A 14724-nucleotide genomic window follows, 5' to 3' on the forward strand; every position below is an offset into this window, starting at 1 on the left:
GGTAAAAGCATCCAGATGTCGTCTAACAGATTGATTATTCGCCATTTCTCGCTGAGGCAGCAACTCGGTGTGATTTTAACTGCTATACGGCGTGCAATCTCTTTGCCAGAACTACTGATCTTACACCGACAACATGCTTTATACTACTCAGACACTCCCCCATTATGTCTACCTGCATATCTGCGCATGTGCTACCGTACATCACCTTACTTAATCTCCTGATTGGTCTTTCTGTCCGCTCTGCCTCTTCGTTCCGCTGATATGCTAATTTTTCAACTTCGTCTTTAATTTTTGCACACCAGTGTACATTTAAACATTTGTTGATTTGTAAATCCAACTTCATCATCGCTTTAAATCATGAAGCTGCACAAAATGAAGGGTTGAATATTCTGATTTCCAAATCCATCATTTCGATCATTATCAAAACGATATTTGAAAAATCAAACAACTTTTGTCTGACCACCTAACTGCGCTAAGATGTTCGAAAAAAATTGAGGAATTTTTTTAAAAAATATATACGACGATATAAAAATAAAATTCCTACTGTGTTAATTTAGTTAGAACAAAGATATGTGAGAAATATTCAACTTCTAAAACTTCTGTTATACCAAATTTGGACAAAATTCGCATAAAATGTTGCATTGTTAACGCAATATATTATTGAATTACTGTAATGCTGCGTGAATTATTATACTTTCATCGCAAATATATGTATCTATACAAAAATAGAATTCGACTTAGAGGAAGAAATTCAAATATTTCTTTTCAAGTTCTGACCCAATCAAATAACGAGTTACATAAAATTCGAAATCGTGTAATTTCTAAAACCGATTTCTTTATAGGTGAATGACATAATAAGATATTATGTATCTTCTCGAAAGTTCAAGTTGTAAAACATAATTAAAGGGGTGATTTTTTGAGTTTTTCATGAAATTTATCCTATGTACATGGTAAAAGAGACGAGGGAAGATGTAAGAATAAATTGGCAATATTCCAAATTATGCGAAGATAAAACGTTATTTAATTTCGATCTAAATATTGTGTGTAAGTATGTAGTAGATTTCGTAATGTTGAATTAGATGAAAATTAGATGTGGATATCAGGCATAAATTATATTTGGACCCATAAATATAAGATGAAGAATAATGTAACAACGTCTGCCAATTTGATTATTTATTGCACATAAATTGCTAACTTTATGTACACTACTATTTATTTTCTATAATCATCAATAAAATGAAAATGCATTGCATAGAACTTGAAGTGTTTGTGCATTATCACAATTACAATTTCGCGTTTTCTTTAAATATGGTTTAATATTTGTGTGTGTGTGTGACTTATCTCATTTGTCGGCTCAGGCAAACTCGATGAGGTTCGCAGAAATGGGTACCTGTGTGAAGTCGCTATCCCGGCGTAATGCTTCCGAATTTCGAATCTTCGTAGTTTCGAACAGTTTATAATACATGTCTATGCAAATGAAAGTTCAGAGCAGTAATAAAAGTCTGGGAAAGTACGTAAATGAGTCCGACAGAAACACCCCTGAGGTGTAGGCCATGACGAAGGTAAGTGCGCATGATAAGCAATTGGCAGGGAGAGAAGAAAAACAGGAAAGTGCCTAAAGCTCACTGAATATGAGAGTTCTCGTGTGTGAAGTTAACATAATAGTAGTAAGTAACATAAAGTAACATTGAATATAAAGCATAGTGAAAAAAATAAAAAATATACAATATATACAGGTCAAATATTTACAACATAAACAGCAACACCAAAAAACAATCAGTATGAGGTAACGTATAGATATATTTAAGTTGTGACAATTAGGTGAATGCGTAATTTAAAAAGACAGTTACTGATCGAGGTACCTGAGGACCGCAAGCGGTCGTTTTATATTTCTTTCAGTGTTATAGTCGTGATTTAGCACTGGAATAGTGCTGTTGTTAATATTTGGAATATTTTTATAGAATTTTTCAGCAAGGTTAGCAAAATGAGACATATGACGTTGGAATCTCAAGCTCTTGGTGAACTACCGAGTTTCTGATGAACCATCGACAGTTCGCCGCTTGTCTGAGTAATATATTTTGTACTATTTGAAGTTTCTTGACATTAGTAATACTAGCATATCCCCAGACAGGATAGGCATATGAGAGTATGGGACGCAAAAGGGTCTTGTAAATGAGCAATTTGTTGTCAATAGAGAGAACTGAGTTCCGGCCAATTAAGGGGGTAAGTGTTCGTTTACGGGCACGGAATTTGGCAATAATCTGTGTAATGTGTGGGGTCCAGGTGAGTCGCCTATCCAAAGTAATTCCAAGGTATCGGGCATGCTTAGTCCACTGAATAGGGGTGTCATACATGTGGATGTAGTCTTCGTTTTCGACGGAAGTCGTTTTGGTGAACCAAATGGCCTCAGATTTGTCGACGTTGATCTTAACTTTCCAGGCGTTGAGCCAGGACTCAAGTGTATGGATGTGTGTTTGGAGTGCTTGTATAACTGGGCCAGGAGATGCATTTTTTGAGAGAATTGCCGTGGTGGTGCATTGCCAGGGTGGTGTGTGGTGATTGTGAGATATCGTTCGTGTAGATATTATAGTAAATGTGCCCAAGGAGGTTCCCTTGCGGGACGTCAGCCTTGATAGCCCGTGGGGTAGAGTGTGAATTGTTTACACAAACGATAAAGTGTCTATCCTTAAGATAGGAGTAGGTGATGGCTGTGATGTACTCTGGGAAACCTAGAGTGATGATTTTGTACATGAGGCCCTCAAGCCAAACCCGATCGAAGGCTTTTAGCTACATCGAGGAAGATGGCACCTGTAGTTTGACGGTCTTGGAGTCCTTGTGATATCATCTCAGTGACTCTGTAGAGCTGGTGAACAGTAGAGTGCTTCTTACGAAACCTATGCTACTGTGGGATGATGATGTTGTTCATATCAGTATAAGCAAGGGTTCTCTGAAGGATGATGTATTCTGCTACCTTGCTTAGCGAGGATAGAAGGCTGATGGGTCTGTAAGAAGTTGGCTTTCCAGGCTTTGAGACTGGGGTAATGATGGCTGTCTTCCATGGCGTAGGATAGTGGCCCAGACGAAGCATGGCGTTGATAATAGCAACAAGTTTTAATAGCATGAGAGTCTCTATGCTTTTGATCATTTTGTTTGAAATTTTGTCCAGTCCAGAACTCTTGTTGACATGAAGTTTCTCGATATAGCCGTGACCTCTGATGCTTTGACAGGAGTAATGTTGTTCGTGCTTGACTTTGAGAGGAATTCTGTTAGTGTACTGTTAACCAAGTGTTCTGTTGGAGGGTGGGAGATGTTGCTTGCGCAGAATTGAGAAGCATAGTGATCAGCTAGTGACTCAGCTTTCTTAATTTCCGTGGTGGCAATTTGTTGTTGACTGTTTAAGGGCGGAATGTTGGTGTAGCATCTCTTTAATTTTGCAGTCGCCTTCCAGACGGAGCTTTTCTCCGCTGGAAGGGAAGAGAGATAGTTGGCCTAGTTGCGTTGTGCGTGTTGGCGTGTAAGAGTCCCGACCTGGTGGTTTAGTCGATTTAATGCAGTCTTATCCTCAGGATATCTGTATCTTTGCCGTTCCTTGCGGGCAGCATTTCTTTTTTGAATGAGCTTTTTAAGTTCAGGGTCTGTGGCTTTTTTCCTGTGAGAGACAGGAGTGCTGTTGGCATCAAGAGCATTTATCAGATCAGTAGTGAAGCTGGTGACCAATGCATCTAACTCATCACCTGTGTGTGCTGTTGGAATGTGTAATGTGGTGTTGTTTAAGGCTTTGGCATATCCTGCCCAATTTGCAATAAAGGCCTTTTTGTGTGGTGACCCCACTTTGATCCCCACTTTGATCATGACCGGGTTGTGGTCAGAGGATAACTCATTACCTTCTTTTTAGTTTTAAACGTTTCAGTTACATAAACGAGGCTTCCCAATTTTTACTTTAAGTGAAAAACGTTCAATTAGGTAAAGGAAATTCCATTCTAACCTCGGCATTCAGATTTTAGTGCAACAGCTCAAAGAATTTTAAGTAGTTGCAATAAGCGTACAAATTTAAGAATTAGTCTCCCCTAATTAATGATATGGAACATAAATTCTTATATTTAAAGGGAGCTACACAAAATGGCAATATCTAATGGTAGAAAAAAAATACTGCGTTATTATTTCATCGCAAATCAATGCCATGGGGAAGCTTGTTCACTTATTGTTAATTATTGAAGTCATAGCTGCGCATTCGTTTAGCGGACTGTTTGCGCACGAAGCTTGCAGACAATATTTTTTGCAAGTGGCAATATTTCTCGTTTCGCCAGAATACGAAATTCGCTTACTGAAGACAATAAATAACGTTTTTAAGTATGTACAAGTAAATAATACAAAATTAAGAAAGTATATCCCAATAAATAAAGAAGTAAAAATGAAAAACTGTTAAAATTAAGGGAACTAAAACAATAAAAAGAATAACAGATGCACAGCTGCTATAGTGTGTGTGTGTGTGGGGTGGTGGTGAAGGAGAATCAATTTAATGAGAAAAATAAAGAAAAAATACCAGTCAAAAATTAGTAAATATGTTTAACTAATAATCATGTAAAAAAACAAAGTGACAGGAACATTCTAAAGACATGCAAATTTGGTACGATTGGTTTTTTAAATGTTACTTTAAGCTTACACACTGACCTTCTACGCCAATGTCAAATATTTCTAATTTCCCTCCTATATCGAAGGCACCTTTTATTCTCTGCTTATCGCGAGTGCTGTTGCATTCCATCCGAACCGAGGCTAGAAGTTCACCTCCGTATGTGATGCTACGGACGAAGTGAGTCCCCAGAGCGCCTCCCAAGGATTTCCATGTGTCGAAGGGTTTTGCATTTGCCGGAAGCTGTTCCGTCACCTATAAGGCAGAGAAATATTTCCTTTGATATCTACGAGAATTTATTGATATTGATTTAGAGTTTGAATAAATTTTCAAATAGAATGACATTTCGGTTCAAGAATTTATTTCCCTCCTAAAGACCGTTCATCAACCGAAATAATTTTCCCCGTAAGAATGAGCGTAAAATGGATTAATTTGTTCCTGGACAACAAACGATTTTTTATTTAAACTTTGCAACAATACTTTTTGCACAAGTTGATAACCCAACAGCAATGGACATCCATAAGTATGAAACGAAAAAAGATGAACACAAACGGTAGCAGTTTTTAACTTATCAATTATTTAACTTATAAAACAGAAGAAAAAATAGTTTAATTTTACGGTACCATGTGCAAAAGAAAGTAGGTGGCATAAGTGGAAAATGATGGGGAAGATAAGATAAAAAATAGATAGGCAATTCTTTTGAATTTTTCTCTTCTTTGGATAGGAGATTCTTTTGCATAAAAGACCTAATAACTGTCTTTAAGAAATACCTTTAATTTAATTTAATTTAATTTTTAATTAAGCTCCGATCGATTCTGCTTGAGACTCAACTGGCCTTTGCTTCACTTTAAATATGTGCAATATGATTTGCTGTTTGCTTACCTTTTAAAATGCTTCTATTATAAGATACTGCATTCTCACTGGAAATGTTTAGGCTGTAATTTGCTACCGTTTTTGATAACACCCTGATGGCGATATAGTGACAAGAAAACTTTGCATTTTACACCCTTTAGTTCAAATTTTGCGGATTTGATTTCTGAAGTTGTAGTTCTTTCTTGCTGAACTCATTTGTATAGCCTTCAAGTAACTTCTGACATCTTCATTGTAGAGACATTAGTTATTTTTTTTTGAAGCAGGAGAAGTAAAAAATGTGCAATGCATTCGCCGGGACTCGAACCTCCGACCTCTCGAATACGTGCCGTGTGTGCTGGCCATTACAGTAGGAAGGTTGGATGGCGGGAGAAATTTCTTATATACTCCCCTTTTATAAAGGGCCTTTGGGATTAGGGGACCCACTCGCCAAATCCTGGTGGTGGAGAATCATCATCCATCACCTTTTTTAGTTCGGGCGCTACTGTAGAGACGTTAGGTTATTTCGAAGCAGGACACATGAAAAATGAGTAATGCCCTCTTCGGGACTCTAACATCGGACCTCTCGAATATGCACTGAGCGTGATGACCACAAAGGCATGCTAAGAAGGCGGGAGAAATACCTTATATACTCCCCCTTTTAAAGGGCGACTGGGGATTAGGGGACCCAATCGTCAAATCATGGTGGTGGAGAATCTTCACCCACCATCTCTTTTAGTTCGGGCGCGCCACTGTAGATATATTAGGTATTTTTGAAGCAGGAGTTTTGAAAAATGAGCAATGCCCTCGCCGGCGCTTGAACCACAACCCTCTCGAATACGTGCCGAGAGTGCTGACCATTACATCACGAAGGCATGCTAAGAAGGAGTTAGAAATGCCTTATATCATTATTAAATTCCCATAAATTAGCCTAGAGAAACAGTATCTTACATAATAATAAAGTCTTAGACTCAAAGGTCTGAAAATATCTGCCTGCACCCTATTCTGGCAGTAATTTCTTCTAAACCGAATTCATAGTCCTGTAAGTCGCTTACTGCAAGGCTTTGGTAATGAGAGCTAAGCAAGAAAAATGTTAAAATGATGTTTTTAGAAGATCCGAGTTTAAATTATGTGGTATACAGTATCTCAAAACGTCTTTGGAAAATCATGTTACGCACTTGAGGTTTCGTAATTCGAGATATCATTTGTCATCAGAGGCTTTTTTTGTTCAGATAATTTGTTCCGGATTGAAGGTTCCGCTTTGCACACAATGCATTTACAGAGTTATAGAAATGTTGACAGATAACTGATCGATATATGTTAGATATCAATGTTTACTAACAAATCTCGAATTGTTCTCTTTCAGATATTATACGTCTACTGAGAGAGCTTTTCATTTGATTTTACGCAGATTAAAGGGAAGATAATTTGAGCTGAATTACCCTGAAGAATATTTTCTGTTCCTAAAATGAAATCTCAGGTTTGAAGGTCATCGTTCTGAAACAAGAATTATAAAGCAGAAAAGAAAAATGTAAAAGAAAATGTTAAAAATTTATTAAAGTTGCGCAACTTATTGCTGAATGAATGAATATAAATAAAATATAAGAGTAAATTGTAAAGGAATTTTTGCGAGAGATTTTTGAATAAATGTAAAAGAATCAGTGGCGCACACAAGGATGCGGGTCCAGGGTTCCGCCCCCCAGTCGCCCTTGATTTTTTTCTGATTGATTATATCCCTACGTACATAGTATTTAAAATAATTCCAAGCAAAGGCAACAAACAATATTTTCATTTCTAATAAATGAGAAAATAAAATTTTTCTCTTTTCTTCCTCTTCAAAACTGAACTACATGTGAACAGAAAACACGGCATGTGACTATTTGTAATCCTATAGAAGTAGGCTGTAAATGAAAACACTGTTATCATCATGTTTTTAGTTTTGTAATTACAGATTAAAGTAAGATTTCTTCTTCTGTGACTTAACGCTTACATAATAATGAATTCGCTTTGTTCTTTTTATTTTTGAATTATGAGAAAAAGTAAATACAAAAATTCTTGCGCTTTTTGCTAATTTATTTAAGTATTCGTTATTAATAATTTATTTTATTAATTAATGCTAATTATTTATTCAATAGCTTATTTTTTACTGTTTTTTTTCCCTCGACAAATGATAAAATTAAAAAAACTATGTTTGGCGGTGTATTGGCGTAAAATACGACAATGGTATACTTTCGACCCTCGGCTCACCCCCCTCCCTCTTGAACCCCTTGAAAAATTCCTGTGTGCGCCACTGAAAAGAGTAAAGTACATATGAATCGTCTGCCAAAAGATAAAAAATTCACTTGACATCCCTCTGGATAACTGTACATGTATCTAGATACAACCTGATATATATATATATATATATATATATAGAGAGAGAGAGAGAGAGAGACAGACGAATATTTGAAAAATATTTTGCAGAGACATTAGGTTATTTTGAACCAGGAGATGTGAAAAAGGAATCTCCCCGGGACTCGAACCTTGACCTTTCGAATACGTGCCGATTGTGCTACCAGTTACACCACGAAGGCATGCTAGAAGGAGGGAGAAAATACCTTATATATTCCCCCTTTTAAAGGGCGACTGGGGATTAGGCGACCCAGTCGCCAAATCCTGATGGTGAAGAATCATCATTCACCACATTTTCGTTCGGGAGCCACCGTAGAGTCATTAGTTTTTTTTTTTTAATAACCTTTACCTCTCAAATACACGCCGTATGTGCTAACCGTCATACCGCGAAGGCATCGTAGAAGGAGGGAGAAAAATACCTTATAATTTAATTAAAAACTATGAACATCACTGAAAATTAACGGTAATAAAAGATAATATATAATGCTTCTAAAAATGGCCAGCTACTTAACAGGAAGAAAATAAAAATGAAACAACTTGAAACATAAACTGGAAATCATTTCTGAAACAGAATGGAAATTGTAACAAAAACATAATTCTTTAATCTTTATCAAGAGGTAAACAAGAGTATTAGACAGAACACGTTCATGAATTACTCATGAGTTGCAACAAAGGACTAGTTAATAAATACAATTAAATTAAAAATTAATTAAATTTTCTTAAACTTAAAAATTAGTGAAAATTTAAAGACATTGTTTAAAGCATTCGATGTAATACGGGCTTTACATTTTATAATTCACTGCAATTTTTAATTACCCTGGTAAGAGGAATAAATATGCGGAGAGAGTCGATTATTCTTAATTCCGAAACAAAGTTAAGCTTTTTTTATAATCTTTTTTTAAAAGTTTTTATAGAATATCTTATATTTTTGCGACTTAAGTGTTTGTCGCCGATAGTTTATTGGTTGCTTGCGTAACTGTAAATCGTTTTATTACCCGTGCAGTGCAGCGCGTGACGAATATTATGAGAAAGCTAAGTCGGAAAAATTAAAAATACAAGAGCACGTGCATTTAACATTTAATAAATAAATTTAACATCTATATATAAAATAGAATTCAGAAATATGCAACCGGCAACGATGAAGAAACAAATAAAATGATATAAATAAATATCTTCAATTATATGCGGCTCAAGTGTCTGTTTGTTTCTACTATGACCATCAATAAGTCTCAGGGACAAACGCTTAAGCGTTTTGGCATTTTTTTACCTGCATTTGGACAGGGTCAACTTAATGCTGCCTGTTCAAGAGTTCGTAAAAGAACGGACGTAAAGTTAAAAATAATGGATGGTCCTCTGCAAGGCGACCTTAAAAATGATGGAAAGATCTACACAAGAAATGTTGTGCACAAAGAGATCTTTGACATGTGTGTGTGTGTGATTATGACAAAGCCTCGAGGGCTATCTGCCTAAGGGAAGGAATGTCTTCGTGGAGGACTTTCTAAGGGAAACCAGCTCGTATACACGTTACACATGGAGAAAAGCACGAAAGCGCCCATGCAGCCGGCCCGTTCGCGGGATTCGAACCTCTGACCGGACTACCAGTATTCAGCAACTTTACCGCTCGGCCGCTGGCGGGCCCCTCTTTGACATGTGAATTAACATTTTATTATTTAAATCCCCTTTACTTATTGAACTAGCGGTGGCTCTTAAGAAATGTACCGAAAGTGGTTTCCTTCATTGCACTCTACTTTAAGCAATTAAGCAAGTATAAGGGGGAAACCCCGTGGAGCAGTAAGCAAAGGGGAGTCCTCGCCGCCTGCCCTGGGTAATTCAGTTGTATTTTATAGAATATAGTTTTATATGTGAATTTACTAAGTCTGATTTGCACACCCCAGGACTTCCTTGGATGGCTCTTAAATTATACACATTTCTTTGCTGCACTTCATTTAATTTTATTTCTTCGAATTATTCTACCTTAATTAACCGAACCCTCAAAAGAAGTTGAAAATCTACATAAAAATTGCAAATAGGAACCGGGAGCCCTCACTCAAGTTAGATTTCATTATTTGTACAAAATGATTTTTTTTTTTTTTTTTTAAATTTTGAGATTGCCAAAACATGAGTGTTTTTGTCATATAAAACACCACTGTAGTTACAGTATACGTCTACGACCAATAATTGCGAAAACAAAGGCCGAGTAAGGTGTGTAGGTGTTTGCATATACACACATAACGTACAGACGTGACGAAAAAAATCTATTGTGAAGCTATTTTACAATCTGTTTTGGACTTCATTCTGTCCGTACGTACACACTGCGCCTGGGAAAAAAAAGGACATTTTTATATCTCGAGTTCTACTGGGCCGATTGACGAAATTCAACTCGCATTTTTCATGTCTCGAAAGCGCGACTTAGGCATGCATTACATTTATATATAACTTTGTGTTAATGCAGGTATTTTGACACAAAAATCGGACCTTTTCTGAAAATGACATGCGAACTGTTTTTCATATTTCGATTCTACGACTCAAATTATGCCAAATTGCTAAGTTTTGTAAAAATCGCACGAAGAGTTTTTAAAAAATTAGCTCTCAAAATTTCAGCCTCTCGATATTAATTGAATTTGATATACAGGGTGGTTATAATTAAAGTTCCACTTTGAAATGGTCATAAAAGAAAACTACAGGATCAAATGTTATCAAATTTGGTAATCGTGTAAAGGAGGTCACGGGAATTTATTTTTTGCGAAAAGAAAGAAGTTAAAAAACTCTCCACCGGGGGAGGGGGGAAGGAACAGCGCTGTGCGCAATGTTGTTAAAGCAAATAAGGGTCAGAATCTAACTTTACCTTTTATTACACGAGTTTAGCATGTTGGATACACTTAAGAAACATCGACCTAAACAAACCTACCGTTTAAAGTCGAGTGCGCCATCCGAGTAACGGAGAAATCTGTCCGTGAAAACCACAAATTAAAGATTAAAAAATGTAAGATCGCAAATCACTCGCAAAAGTGTGCGCATTCCGGCAATCGTTTTCTTACAAATCGCTCATGTTATCTACGTAGTTCCATTGTATTCTAACAAAGATATCATTTGGTGTGGTATGACAGCTAGTTTCATAACTGGACCTTATTTTTCTTTTGAAAAGCAGTCTACAGCTGGGCCTGTTACATGCACTGTAACTGCAGCTCGCTTAACGTCAATGTTAAGACATTTCATGATACCTGAACTGTAATAACGTGGCATCTTAGACACCACAATTTTTATGCACAACAGGACACCACCGCACATTGGTACATGTGTCACAGAGCTATTTAGGCAACATTTCACGAATCAACGGATTATAGGCCCACATCTCCCAACATCTTGGTCTCCTCGGTCACTAGACCTCGTCCAGTTGTTTGATCCTTTCAAAGTGGAACTTTAACTATAACGATTTTGTATATTTATTAATATCTCCTTTTTTTTTATTAAACTTACATGATTTCTTCTTCCAGAATTTGAAAGTTAGGCTTAATCCAAATATAATTCGGCCATTTTTTTGTGATTTCTTTTTAAAATTTATATTTTTAAATATTTTTTATAAATTTTTCGAAAACATTTTTATTTTACAACCGATAAAAATTTTTAAAGATTTTTTTAAAGATTTTTTAACATCGTCTTAAAGTAGATGTATTTCTAAGTATATAGAGAAAAATTAGAGTTTTTTATTTAAAATTTCGTAAGATATACGTGAATATATATTTTGGCGCGTTTTGAAATTTGTCGTATTTAATATAAGCGTTAACAGCGAAAATGTGGTTTACGCACTTTGTTATATTTGAAAGAATGAACAATGGAACTTTTTTGTTCTCTCGTGCATCAATGGGAAAAAAAAGAAAAGTAAATAGGTTACTAGAAATTAAGAACTCCGCCAAGTGAATTATTCTCGGCGTAAATTGAAAAAAGTGCGCCAAGATAAATTTTTAAATTTCTTCATAAATTTCTCAACCAATATTACAAAAATTAATTTCTAGGCATAATTTGAGTCATAGAATGAAAATATGGAATAAAATTGATATGATATTTCAGGAAAAGTACGATTTTTTGTCAAAATACCTAAGTAATGCTATATATAAATCTAATATATATCCAAAGTCGCACTTTCGAGACATGGAAAACGCAATTTGAATTTCGTCAATCGGCCCAGTAGAACGGGATGTATAAAACTGTCTCTTTTTTTTTCGCAATGTATCTTCGTGCAAATAAATAGTTATAATAGATTCGGGAACGGTAAAAATAGATAATTCCGTTGAAATCGGAAACTTGAAAATTTTCGCTGTTACAATATCTCCTTTACTTCGTGCAAGGAAGTAAAAATAGAACATGGAACACCAACAACATTCTAGGGAATTAGGAATTAATTAACAACATTCTAGGGAATTAGGAATTAATTAACAACATTCTAGGGAAGAGACAACATTCTAGGAAATTAAGCATGTAGTTAAGAAGAAAGCCAGTTGTATACATAAAAAGCTTCCGGAAAAGTGCCAAAAATAGTGCCAAAAAAGTGCCAAAACATTACTAATATACAAAAAATTGCTATAGAACAAGATAAACTAATGTAAGAAATTTTTTGTGGCAAATAGTAAGTTATTATATTATTCGTCAGTCTATATACAGTGGAGAAAAACTGAAGTAAAACGCAAAAAAAAAACGAAATGTGTAAAAAGTAACCAGGTACCTGTGAAACATTAAATTTTTGTAGGAAAATGCTGATGGCCTATTCCTAGTGACCTGATGCACTAAATTAAAAAATAATTGCGCATTTTAAACAACAGGATATATAAAAACGGGCAGCAGGGAACTCTATAGAATAAATAGATTCATAAAAGCATCCAAAACCGGTTATAAAACTGAAAGTGGAAACAGAACGAAAAGAATCAGTAGAAAAAGAAATGACTTTTACCGATTCATCCAGACATAATTCAGAAACATGGCTTTGCTGATAATTATCTTGGCTGCTCCCTGGTAAAAAAACCAAAGAGTTATCGACCGTTGTTGTTCAATCATTTTGGATTTATTTTAATTTACCTTCTGCTTCAGGGTTGATTTCCAGGTTTGTTCATGTTGTTTGCTTTTTCTGATTTCTATATTGTTAGGTAGTTTACCACTTTTAGCATAACAATCTATTTAATGCCACGCTCTATGCAGAGAGAAAGACAGTATTCGTCTCTTATTAAAATCACTTCCTTTCTAAATATAATTTGAGTTTTTTAAGCAGCTGAGTTTAATATATGGCGGTTTGTGCATTACAAATAATGATACCAGTTTTAATTTTCCAAGCAAAATAATAGCTAACTAAACTAATTCAATAATTAATTCTAAAATACTAATAAAAAGTTAATTCTAAAACTCAACAATTTACGCATGGAAAATGTGTTTAAAGCAATCTTTTTTATTCTAATATTTTTAACTATTATTTCTTTTCCCTTTAATTTAATTTAATTATTTGTAAAAAAGTTTCATGGTTTGAAAATTAACGGACTAACCATTTATTAATTGTGTCATTTAAAGGTATTTTTTAAAAATTTATACATCAATTTATAAGGTATTTCTTTTCTCCTTCCATCATGCCTTCGTGGTGTAACGGTAGAACACTCGGCGCGTAGTTTCAGGTTCGAGTTCCGACGAAGGCATTGCTCATTTTTCACGTCTTCTGCTTCAAAATAAACTATGGCTGTACAGTGGCTTCCGAACTAAAAGGGGGTGGACGATAATTCGTCACCTGCGGGATTTGGCGATTGAGTCCCCTTATCTCCAGTCGCTCATTAAAAGGGGGCATATGAGGTATTTTCTCCCGCCTTTCCAGCATGCCTTCTATTGTAATGGTAGCACACTCGCTGCGTACTAGAGAGGTTCAGGTTCGAATTTCGGCGAAGGCACTGCTCATTTTTCACATTTCTTGTATTAAAAAAAACCTAATGACTCAACAGATTTTTAGTGGAAGCTTTAAAGATTTAAAAAACATTTCCGTTATATATAAACTACAAAATACGTAAAAAAAATTATAACTTAAATTAGCAACGCCCCGTAATTCTTCATTTTAATTTGCGCATCTCCTCTCTCTATTTTAAGCAAGTAGAAATTGTTTATAATAATTCCATTGTCTAAAGATGTGATGAGCTACACAATGTTGTGGTGCGCATATATCACTATATCATCATTATATCCATATATCTACGCGAAAAGCCTCTCCAATTCTATTACAGCCAATCATCAAGATATTTACATAGATAATACACACACACACACATATATATATGTCAGTATTTTTACGTAATAATATAAATTTTTGCATTTATGAAATAAAGAAATTTACATAAAAATATTGTAGAGTCATTAGGTTATTTTAAGCAGGAGTGATGGAAAATGAGCAATACTTTCACCGGAACTCAAACCTCTACCTCTCGAATACGCGCCGAGTGTGCTAACCATTACACCACGAAGGCATGCAGAAAGGAGGGAGAAAATACCTTTATAATATAATCAGTGATAAATTTGTTACATTCACTTCTCGCCATTTTATGAATTCAGTCTAAAACTTAGAGGATACACAGCATATATATATAATGTTTATTTTAAACTTGCATGTGATTTTTATGGGAATTTTTCATTATCTTTTAGTTACTTGGTTAGCCATTAGAATGCAAATTAGTTTTAGTAATATAAAGAGTGAGCGAAAATAGTTAGCTTTTGTAAAATTAAAGTTGTAATAGAACATGTTATGTAATAACTGATTTTATGTAAATCCTTGAGGCCTTTTGAAATTTCTTTTAAGCAGTAGTCAATATTTCCTAATAATATAGTAAATAGAT

General features: G+C 35.1%; 1 protein-coding gene across 3 annotated transcripts in view; it reads right to left on the bottom strand.

Annotated features, from left to right (window-relative positions):
• LOC118189917 (uncharacterized) overlaps positions 1-14724 on the bottom strand; it is a 55211-nt gene that overhangs the window by 21454 nt on the left and 19033 nt on the right. For all 3 annotated transcript variants that reach the window (XM_085810390.1, XM_085810389.1, XM_085810388.1), the window contains one exon: positions 4672-4885. In XM_085810390.1, the coding sequence (XP_085666516.1) occupies positions 4672-4885 (214 nt within the window). The remainder of the gene's footprint in view (positions 1-4671; positions 4886-14724) is intronic.

Source organism: Stegodyphus dumicola, chromosome 2 (assembly GCF_044657685.1).
Source record: "Stegodyphus dumicola isolate Sdum_Otavi_A_Nest chromosome 2, ASM4465768v1".
Taxonomy (NCBI): Eukaryota; Metazoa; Arthropoda; class Arachnida; order Araneae; family Eresidae; genus Stegodyphus; species Stegodyphus dumicola.